Genomic DNA, 12,444 nt, shown 5'->3' on the forward strand with positions numbered 1-12,444 from the left:
ACTTCTTGGGCAGGGGACAAATGGGGGTGACTGCCAGGACATGAGTTGTACACAGCACATAGAATCTGGACTGGCTTCTCACAGTCTCACTCGTTATCTACCATCAGGCTATAGAGGGTCTAGAATTATGACATCCAAAGCTATGAGAAAGCAGGTGGATGGAATCAGGATGCAACAAAGTCCTCATAACAAGAAAAAGGCATTTGTTACATACCCACACTTGCTAACAGTGGTTGGATCTTCTTTGGGTCGCATAGATCTGTGGACAGATCGAGTGTTCACGTTATAGAAATTTCAGAATATATAAACAGAGACTAGATAGAAAAAACCACAGAAATTATATAAAAAGTTATGCTACATGAAAGTTATGTCAAAAGAAATCCATCTTGAATCAAAAAGGCTTAGAAATTAGGACTAATGCAGTTAACTATTTAGAGCTGATTTTTTTTGCACATATGCATATTGAGGGATGAATATGGGGAGAAAAAGAAACCCTATATAAGCAGGAAATATACTGAGAGAAAAATAGTATCCAAAAAATAAAATGGTAGAATAAAATGATAAGAAGTTATTAGGTAATAATTTAGGTCTGTGTGGATGGTAAAGGGTTCCCCAAGATTATAGTAGTTAAATTGAGATCTGAGTGACAATAAGATTTAGTTAATCCTACATCTCTTAATCCCTACAACTCATGCTTTAAAAACAAATTTAATAAATCCCAAGATCTCAAATTAAATTGAGTAAATGTGAGCTATAATTCAAAGGTGAATTTGTGGATGGTAGCAAGCTACCACCTAATTATATTTACATGGGGGGAGTTATACTAATTTTCAAACATCCATTGTTACAAGTATTAGAAGATACAAAGCATCATTGAAATTTGCTTAACAGTAAGCAGTATGGGACAGACAAAGGGTATTATGGTTTTTTTTCTATTAGCTATTGTAGCCATGGTAATTCTCACCCTTACCTTTTAATCTTTTCACCTTTTAATACCTATCTTCATTCTTTGCTCTTTTTAACAATATACCTAAAGTAGTTATAAGCTCATTATTTTTCTTTTTAATGAGTAAAATCAACACACAAACGTTTTTCATACCAAGTGTTTTTATCAGGACCTCACACTTCTGAAGCCTGTCAACCTCTGTGGAAGTTTAATCCAGGCTTTGCAGAGAGAGAACTTTTCTACATAAATAGCCCCACCAAATTTTGAATTTTTTTTGGCAGGTGCGAATTACCTGGGGGAAAATGGCTTGTGAAGAAATATATAATCATTGGAGAATAAATATGAAATATAAAAATAAACATCAAACATTATTTTCAAAAACACAACTCAAATTTGGCAATTACCTTCATATGGTAATAGAAACATTCATTTTGTCCAAATTGATGGCATGGTCCAATTTTTTTCTGGTTGTAAAGAGGATGAAAGAGGAAGTGTCTAAATATTCTGCATTTGACTCATGCCTGCTTTTGTGTTTAGGGCTCAGAGATCTTTGTTTTAGAAGAATGATTTTTTTTTTGTGCAAACTGCATTGAATATATGTGCTTCCCTATTTTTGATTGAGAAAAAATTATTTAGTCAAGCACTATCATTTTCCCAGCTTTAGGACAGAGCAGACCTCTAAAGAAGGGTGATTATGAAGATTCTATTCTCAGTTCTACAACCTTTTTAGAAATGCAACAATGCAGGTTAGATTTCATAATCAACTTTTATCAAGGAGGTTAAAGAGATTTATATTTTTCCCTTGGTTTAAAATGATTACTTCATTTTATTTATAAGACATATTTTTAACAAAATTTGCTCAGTTCTGTCTTTTGAACTAAAATATTTCTAGGATGACACAATAGAGCTAGAAGATAAGTACTCAAGGAAAAGCATGCATTTTAAGAACATAAAATTAATAAATCCTTTTCTTATTTAATAGGATATTTCATCTTTAGGATTTTAGCAAGAGTAATACATGCATAGTGTGAGTGGGCACTTGTCTCTGCTTTTTGTGTCAGGACCATATTTGTAACTACAAATTACTGCTTAGGATCTTTAAGATGGTGATTATTATACTGAAAAGAATACAAAGAATCCTACTATGATACATTGTATCTACTGGAAACGGTGTATTGTGTAGGTGTAACAGTGTAGATTTTGTTGGTGATTTTATTTTTGGGGTATCAATTAATCAGTTCATATTTATTGTGCTTCTCCACAGTGTGTAAAACAGGCTCATCAAATTTGCAAATGACATAAATCTTGGGAGGATATAAATACATTGGATGACAGACGTAGCATCCTAAAAGATTTTGACAACCCAGAGTAATGGGCTGAATCCAACAAGATAAAATATAACATGGATAAATGTAAATTCCTGCCATTAGGTCCATGAAACCAGCTTCATATGTGCGATACAGGGTATATGTAATTTAGAAATGATGTCAGTCAAAGCTAAATAGAATTTTAGTGAACAGTCAGCTAAATTTAATTTCTCAGTTTTAGCAGCATCTTGTCATTGCCAAAACTTTAGCAAGCAATTTTAAATTGATATCAGGTACAAATTTTAAAGGTCAGACAATATCTGGAGCATTCCTGGAGCCAAATTTTAAGAGGGAGATATCACCGAAGCTAAACACATTTCTTTTGAAGAAGACTTAGGCAGGTAAAAAAATGACATTTTTCTTTACATTTCTTACATTTACATAAGCTTTCACATGGAAAAGGGAATAGATTTGTAGTGTGTTCTTGATAGTTAGAGTCCGGACTTAAGAATTGAAGTTACTAGAAGATATCTTTCAGTTTAATCATTTATAATAACAGCTGTTTAAAGATTAAAGGGTTCCCAAAAGTCTATAGAAGCATAATACCAGACCAGTTAAGCCTTAATAGCTTCATTTATAATATGGGAGTGATAATACCATAGTGGGGCAATGTAAGAAGGCAGAGAGATGACATAAGTAAACTGCTCAATACAATACTAGGCACATGGGATGTGAGGATGTTATCCTACTGACTGTGGGAGGTGTTAGCAGGAAGCCTCAGTCATAACTAATAGTCATAAAAGAGACACTCAATGGGTGCATCTATCAACTGAATGACTTTTGCTTCCAAATGCTAACTGGATTTAACTGATTTACTAAAACTGAATGTTTCAAACTGGCTATGAAGCCAGACAACCTTCTAGATGACCTTGAATAATTTTTGTTTTTAGTTCTTTGTGACCCATTTTATTACCTGTAAAATGGAGATAATAGCAAACCTCCCATGGGTTTCTGTAATGATAAAAAAAGATGGACTATATGTAATATTTTTAGAACAATGCCTGACATGTTAATTTTTCAATAAATGTTAATGTTAACCATCTTTATAATGCTGAAGTTACTGATATATTATTGAATGATATAGAACCTAAGATACATGTTTAAAAAAATGCTAAAAATTTAGGAAAATGCTTGTATGTAAATAATGTACATAAATCATAGGGATAGGAATAAATATCACATGATCACCAGCAAGTGAGGAGACTTTACTAATGAGACTAGAGGTTAGCTGATAGCAAAAGTTGGAAATGCCAAATTGGATGTTAGGAAAAACCTCAGAAGAACTTAGGTCTGGAATGGTAAGCAATTGAAGAGTGGGAGTTCATGTGTTCTTGGGCAGAGCAATGGAACAAGTGATATTTTAAAATAACCTTATCGAGTTTTCAGGATAAATTTCTTATGCTTAAAAGTTATAGATAGTAAAACAGAATCCTTTATGCAAATCCTTCTTTCTCTTAGAAATAGACATTTCTATTTCAGGGCAATTTCTATTTCAGAAAATCTGAGACTTTTTCACCTCCATAAAGTTTTTCCTTCTGATTCATATCATAGTTATCTTCTTTGTTTGAATTCCTTAACGTTCAAGTAGGTGTTCATCATGAGGGTCAATTTTAATTTAGAATGTGTTGTCAAACCACTATGTGTTAAATATAGTAAAAGGTGCTATTCAGGATGCTTAAAATGGTTTTACTTTCAGATAAGACTCATTGAGTTAACAAATTAGTATTCTTGGGATGTTTATGATTGTTATTAAGAATGCACATCCCATGGAGATGTACACCACACATGCATTATTGAATTAAGACAACTTCTCAAAGCAGCTCCTCAGAAAAGATGATACTTTGTTTACTGCAGTAAGATTTAATACTTAAGCCAGATGCTGATGGTTCATGCCTGTAAACCTAGGTACTTAGGAGACTGAAATCAGGTTTGTGGTTTGACGTCAGCCTTAGGCCAGAAATTTGCAAGAATCCCATCTCAACCAATATCTGGGTACAGTGGCATAAGACTGTCATTCCAGCAAATGGGAGGCTGAAATTGGGAAGAACATAGTTTCAGGCCAACCTGGGCAAAAAAACAGTTCAAGAGACCTCCATCTCAAGAGAAAAGAGCCAGGCTTAGTGGCATGTGTTTAGTCATCCCAGCTGGGAGGGGTGAAGCATAAAATAGGAAAATCTTGGTCTGGATCTGCATGGGCAAAAAGTGAGAGCCCGTCTCAAAAATAATTAGAGAAAAAAGAGCCAGAGTTGTGACTCATACTGTAGAGTGCCTGCCTAGAAAGTGTAAAGTCCTGTGATCAAACTCCAATACCAAAAAAAAAAAAAGACTCCAGTAGTTAGATTTAAAGCCATTGTTATTTATAGCTATTCAAACACCATCTAGCATGTTAAAATTATTTAGTTATAATACCTATAGTCTCCTTGACAGAAAGGATCATGATTTACTATTCTTGGTATAACTCATAGAGCCACTCTGGGTACTGGGCTGATGTTTCATTGAACTCAACTCAAATTAGAAGACTTTAGGTAATGGGAAAACCATTTTGCCAACTAAGGAGGTCAGTCCTTGTATGCTATTTTTTTTCCAACCTGAGTCAGTGGTTTCTTTGGGTTGTTGGTAGTCACTAGAAGAAGAATAGCAACATGAATCCAGCTTTTCAAGTGAACAGGTGATTTTGGACAATTAGGCCCTAGTCTAGGTAGACTTATATGTTCCTCTTATAACTGCTCAGCTAAAATGTGACTTTCATGCTTATTGAATTATACTCCTTGCTAATCAGTCATGAGAGTAGTAGGATAGTGTCAAGAATTCTTTTTTAAAATGTAGTATACTCTTGCACTAAAAGGGTGAGTGTGATCTCTCCTAGGGATATACACTTGACCAAGAATGTGGTTGAAATAGAATAAGAAACTCCCAGGGAATAAAGGATTGAGAATGACCTGCCCATCTATATTTTCTTTCCAAAGTGTCTTTGGATTTCTTTATGAGAGAATTTAAAGGCTCTTCTGAAATTGCTACTGGTTTTGCCAGTTCACTCATTCAAAGCACATGGATAAACTTGCAGAAGCTACACTCTTCCTCAAGACTAGACAATGAGACAGGTGGGAAGTTTGCTTTAGCAGAAGGCTTTTTCTTCACAAATCAGAAATTCCATAGTATATATTCCTATTTCTCTCAATAACTGACTAGAGGGTCATCAGGATGAGCTATTGCAAAAAGCCATCACAGTCTTCACATTTCTACATTATGGGGCCCCAGATCAGAATTGTAAAATAGGCTGGAGAATCTTGGAACATAAAACATGGTGCAGAAAACCAAAGAAGATTTAATCTTATTTATAGAAAGGTGGTTGGTAGGGGAGGAGACAATGGGAAAGAGAGGCTTGGAATCATCATTCATCATTTTAAAGTACCAACCAAGTGAAAACATCTTCTGCAATTCACTGCAAGTGACACTGAATTCTCCTACTAAGCAAATATGTGATGAGTTTATAAAAAAAAAAGAAGGTTCTGAACTCCTGACTACAGATATAATACAGTGAATACAGAAAATCAAAAGCATGCTTTCTATCTGACTCAAAATAAAGGTGCACTTAAACTTGTAAAAGACAACATTTTTATTTGAATGATATGACAGAGCTGTCACAGGAGTGTTACCTGCTATAAAGAAAGCCTAAGAATTATTACCTTTATTAGACCAGTGACACTGAGCTTTAGCCATACATTTCTAACTTCTGTCCCTCTACAGAGACAATTTTCTTTTCTTAAATAAACTGTCATGCTAGTGTTAATATATTGTTGGCTCTCTCATGCTCTGAGAATACTGCTGATATAAAACATGTATATGTTAGATTGGTAATAGTATCTTTAGTGTAGCTGACTAGAACAAATGTGTTTCTCTCATGGCTGTGTTAATGTGATAAAGGAAAATTGGCTGTTCATCAGCTTTTGGCTGGGTAAAGACAGTAGAGATGGAACCACATTCTTTTTTATGCATTAATACCACCGAGAACTTTTCACTAGTTATATTTCATGTGCCTGCATGTTGCGCAAAGATGTTGTAAAACATGAGATAATGCTACAAATAACAAAGTAGAAAAGCCTGTATCTTTTATAATGATAACAGTCAAACACCAAATGACAGTAACAGGCTGTAAAAAATGGGATGCAAAAAAAAAATAATGCAGCCCTACTACTCAGCAGAGAAGAATATATGCAGACCCCATGAGGAGGTGGTGTATGATCTTAGGTGTATTAAAGACTTCTTTTAAAGTAAAGTCAAATGTAACGTGGGGTCAGTCAATTTAAGAAAGATCATGTTTAAATAACTAGAGTGGGGAAAAACTATGTTGGGTAACTTTTTCTGATGAGTCAGTTTTACTAAGTAATCATGACCTTAATGTCTAGGTTTTTTGTTTTGCGTTGTTTTTGATTATGGGATTTTTGAAGGGGGCTCTTATGGCAAGGATTCAAATAATAAGTTAAAGATAGATGAGAATAAATGTTTATCTTCACTAATTTTTGCATGTCCTTTTTTTAAATAGAAAGGCATTTAAAATATCCTTATTTTTTAGATCAGTTGTAGAGTCACAGAAAAGCTGGGTGGCTGGTAATGATATTTCCTACATCTGCCTTGCCTTTTATACCCTTTTGTACTCAGTGCCCTTCCCCGCTATCAAAACCCTACCCCAAAGTGGTACATTTATTATATGGATAAACCTGTACTGATGCATCATTATCACTCAAAGTTCATAGTGGAAGAAAATTTTGAGTGTTATGGCTTGACATAATTTTAATTAAAATGTTGACAACCAGCCTTTCGATTGCTTGCCATCCCTCCTCCTCTCCTTCAGCCTTTACCTTCTCCAGAGCCTTTCTTTTGCCCTTTGAGTTGCTTTACTAATTTGAGTGACAATAATTCTGTTTCCATTTTCATTAGAAGCACTTGAACAGAAAGACTATTTGTACAGACTGAAGTTTATGTCAAAACAGCTGATCCTTTAATTTGGAATTATATGTAATCATCAAAGCTAGCGAGTAAATGCAACCTATGAGTATTCTTCATAAATGTTTGATTGAATTGTTCATTCAGGAATCACGTCACACAAAAAATAATTCCATATTTTTTTGCGGTGTAATCCAGGGGTCATTAAAGTGTAACGCATAGGTTATATCTGCTACCTATTTGTGTTAATGTTTTATTGAAACACAGCCAGGCTGCTTTGTTTACATATTGTACAAGGCTACTTTTGCCTTACTATATCACATTTGTGTCAGTAGCCATTTGACCCCCCAAACCAAATTATTTAACCTGCAAAGAAGAAATATTAACTGGTCATTTATGGAAAAATTTGTTAATCTCTAATGTAGATGGATAACAGTGCATCTTGATTGATTAGCTTATAATCTGGCAAATTTTTGTGCCATTTTATATTGACAAAGTATATTTGAAAATTATCAGTTGTTAGCAACATCCAAACAAGTAAATATCTATGAGTAGTGTCTCATACTGGTAAGTTAAATTATACTCACATATAATATATTTTTGGTATATCTGGTTTTGAATATTTCTCCCTGCTATATTCATTTCTGCTTTATTTCCAAATACAGTCATGGCAAATTTAATCATCATATAAAGAAATTATATATATATATACACGCATATATATATAATTTTGGTGTTGGTGGTACTGGGGTTTGAATTTAGGGCCTCATGCTTGATAGACAGGTGTTATACTGCTTGAACCACTCTGCCACCCAAGCAATAACATATTCCAAAAAAATTTATGAAGGCATGGCAAGCAGGCTGGTGACATTATGGGACAAACATTATACATACATATACTCTGGGAGATGTCATCACAGCACAATACCAAACTCTGTAGATTAATATCTAGATAATTTTGCTATTGAAATAAATTGCTTACAGTCTTTCTAACTGAAGAAAGTAGAGAAATAGTAAATTAACTTGAAAAGGACTGCTGGTATGTGGTTATTACAAATTAAAAGTCTGTGCACTTAAAATAATAATGGTGATGATTTCTTACAGGTGCATCAGACAAAAATCAACTTTTTTCTCAATGGTTTGGAGGAGGATAATACAGCTTTTGATGCAAGAACTCTAAGTGGTACAATTGCAGATTCTACTTATAGTAGTATACAAATAGGACAGAGCATCAATGGTAAGATTCTGTCTTCAGAATCCTATTTATTTTAACCATTACATTGTTCCTAGAAACAAAACGTAAAACAAATAGTGTTTAAAAATATCTAGGTATATTCATTTCCCGGGGCCACTGCAATAAATTGCTTTCAACTGGTTGGCAGCTTAATATAATAGAAATTTATTCTCTCAGTTTTGGACTATAGAAGTCTGAAATTAAGGATACATCAGTGTCAGTACCTGCTGGAGACTCTGAGAGAGAAGCCACTCAGGCCTCTCTCCTTTTGATGGCTGCTGGAAAACCTTAGAATTGCTTGACTTGCCACTGTAATAGCTTCAGTTTTTGCCTCTGTTTTCACATGCCTTCTTGCTTGTATTTTCTTCCCTGTCTTTTATTGTAAGGACTGCTGTCATCAGATTTAGGACCTACCTTCATGAGCATGAACTCATCTTAAGATCCTAATTTCAACTGCAAAAACTTTTTTTCCAATAATGTCACAGTTCCAAATTCCAATTGGACGTATCTTTTAGGGGGTCTACTCTTCAACCAACTGTACTAGGGAAGGTTTAAAATGAAAACTTGTCATTCTAATCAATTTAAGAGATAAGAACCATATATAATAAATGATACTTTTCCCCTCTTTTTGGATTTTAATGTAGGGCAATGTTAAATTAGAATTACAGCATGCTAGATAGAAACTGAGGAGTAACATTAACACGTAGTAAACCAGATCTGTGTTGTTCATATCTCCCACACTAAAAATGGAAAACATAGTTTAAGAAGATAATGTGTATTATATGCTGAGAATAACTGAAGTTGAAAAGAGAATAATCTTGAAATATTTACCTGAATGGTCTTTTCCTCTTAAAGTAGAAATATTTTATTATATAATATATGGTCATTTTAAGAAAATCCAAACAATATGGAGCTCTGTGAAATAGAGTATACTTTCCACATTTCCATCTTCAGAGATACAATTTAACTGGTTTATAGTCTTCCAGATTTTTAGTTCATATAGCGAGAGATATGGTTACCAATATAATAGCTTTCCAAAAAGGAAAGTGGAATACACACACTTCCTTTAAGCCCTCTAAAAATAAATACTCCTCTCCAAATGTAACCAAGCACATTTCATGTCAATAAATCTTCTCATTTAGATATACCTTCTCATTTATAATGGCTGCATTCTATGCCTTTGTAGAGTTTATAACAATTCTTATAATGTATATTTAGATTATTTCTAGCGTTTCAATATTATCAAACAGTTATTTGGTAGAAAATACTGCATACATACATTTTAGAATATATTTATCCATATTTATATTTCTATCTAGTATACACCTATAAATATATTTGAGCACTTACCTGACAGTACAGATAACCTGGTGTCCATCTGCCTGAGTTTCAATCCCCTGTCCCCAATTACTAGGTATATGAATCTGGAAAAACTCATTAAACTGTGGTTATCCCAACTTTAAGATGATGATGATGACTTCAGTACCTTAAGTGCCATGTTGTATCAGGCATTAGTACTTTTCAAACATCTGGTATGTAGTAGATGCTTCAGATGTCTTGATTGCATTTCATGTGTGAATTCCTTGTGTACCTGTGTTTACACTACATAGCTTGTTATTTATTTTTAAAACCCATTGGTGTTCATAATATTTTGTTGCATTTACCTTCTCTAGTTGTTTTTAGCCTGTAAACTTTGTGTTACAGATACTTTAAAACGTTATTTGAAATGTTTAATCAAGGCAAAGCATTCATGCAAAATAGTGTATAAATATTAGGGACATAATGACGAGTATATTGATGAGTTTTTAATAGTTGTCTGCACCTGTGTAACTCTCATTTAGAAAAAGTTAGACAACATTTCCAGTATCTCAAAGAGGCTCTCCTATTAAGTACCACCTCCAAAGATCTCACAAGGTATTCAGTATAGACCACTACATAGAATATTATCAGTAGAGAGCTCTATCACCTTGTTGTCTGTTCTTGAATTATCATGAAAATATGCAGTGAGTATTCTTGCATTCTTGTTACCCAGCACTGAGCCCATAGATGTATAGATATTGCATGTAGTTATAGTTTAGTTTTAAAAAATACCTGTAAACAATTTTCCTAAGTGGATATTCCAACCAGCAATGTTTGAGAATTCTGGCTGTTGCAAATCCTTACAGACTCTTAGTACTGCCAAATGGTACTGTTGTTTGCCATGCTGGTGGATACATGGTGCATTTGCTGATGATTAATGACCCTGACAATTTTTTCATGTGCATATTTGCCATGTAGATATGCCTTTATACGAAGTACCTACTTAAGTTATTATGCCAATTTTTAATTGGGTAGTTTGTCTTTTTCTTATTAATTTGTAGGAGGTCTTTAATATTTTGAATAAAAATACTTTGACAGACACTTGGCAAATATTGTCTTCCAGGCTACTTCTTGTAGTTTCATTCTCTTAACAGTGTCAATAAACAGAACTTCCTTAGTTTCATGAAATTCAATTTATCAATTTTTTTATACTTAATACTTTTTGTGTCCATTTTAGAATGTCTTAGCAAACCCTGATGTCATAAAGATGTCCTCTCATACTTTATTTAGGAAGCTTTATTATTTTCTCTCTCCAGTTTAGGTATATGCTGAGTCTGGGATGGACATTTATATATAATGTAAGGTAGAGAGCAAAGTTCATTTTTTCTTACCAGAATATTTGATTAATATAGAAACTTAAAGAAACAGTTGATATTTTCTTTCACTCTGCAGTGCTAACTTTGTCGTAAAGTGAATATCTGTATATGTTAAGATAGGTTTGTTTCTGAATTCTGTATTCTATTCCAATAATCTGTCTATATTTGGGTCAGAATATTAGTTTTAATTACTATTGCCTCATAAATGCTTTGATATTGGTCAGTGTAAGTTTCCCAGCTGTTTTTCTTTCAAGGTTGCCTTGGTTTCATTTGAGTTTTAAAAGCAATATTTCAATTTCCCAAAAAAAAATCTGTTGGGATTTAAATCACTAACTTTTGGGAGAATGGATATCTAAACAATATCAAATATTTCAACCCATGAATATTTCATTTTAGCAATGTTTTAGCTTTCTGTTGTATATATTAAACTTATTGCTACATATTTATTAGCTGGTTTTTACTTGACTATTTTTTAGAGCAGTTTTACTTTCATAGCAAAAATGAGTGGAAAGTGCAGTGTTCCTGGTTATTCTCTGCACCCATCGCATAGCTCCCCAGTGTCAACATTCCCCACCATAATGCTACACTTTTTATAGTTGATGAGCCTACATTGACTCATCATCATTCCAATGTCCATAGTTTATATTACAGTCTGCATGATCTCAAGTCATGACATGCTTTCACACATCATTTTTCCTTTTCCAGAATAACATCTATTTGGAATCATAGTTTTAGCCTTTTTATATTGGCTTTTTTATTGATGCTTTTCACCAACCAATTCTTTTTTTATTATACATTTTTTATTAGGATGTATTCATTATACAGAGGGGAATTCAAAGTGACAATTCTGATCAGACTTATATTGTATATTATTTACATTTCCCCCATCATCTCTCCCCCTCAGCCTCCTCCCCACTTCACTCCAATCAATTGCAAGAGCTTTTTTAGTTATGTTTCATATAGGTATAGGAAGTCTATCAACCATATACCATCACCTTCTTTAGTGAGTAATATGAATTTCCTCCATGTCTTTTCATGGCTTGATAGCTTATTTCTTCTTAATACTAAATAATATTCCACTTTATGGATGTACTAACGTTTATGTATGCATTCACCTGAAGGACATCTTGGTTGCTTCCAAGTTTTGGCAATCATGGGTAAACTGCTATAAGCATCCATGTACAAGTTGTGTGAATATAAGTTTTCAACTCCTTTGGTAAATATTAAACATAACTACTGGGCATATAGTAAGATGTGTTTTGTAAAAAGTACCAAACT

The 12,444-nt window shown here is 33.6% G+C and overlaps 1 protein-coding gene across 1 annotated transcript in view; it reads left to right on the forward strand.

Moving 5' to 3' along the window:
- Ush2a (usherin) overlaps positions 1–12,444 on the forward strand; it is a 759,580-nt gene that overhangs the window by 58,467 nt on the left and 688,669 nt on the right. Inside the window, exon 4 of the mRNA XM_074048325.1 lies at positions 8,362–8,494. Within this exon, the coding sequence (XP_073904426.1) occupies positions 8,362–8,494 (133 nt within the window). The remainder of the gene's footprint in view (positions 1–8,361; positions 8,495–12,444) is intronic.

The sequence above is a fragment of the Castor canadensis genome, chromosome 11 (assembly GCF_047511655.1).
Source record: "Castor canadensis chromosome 11, mCasCan1.hap1v2, whole genome shotgun sequence".
Classification (NCBI taxonomy): domain Eukaryota; kingdom Metazoa; phylum Chordata; class Mammalia; order Rodentia; family Castoridae; genus Castor; species Castor canadensis.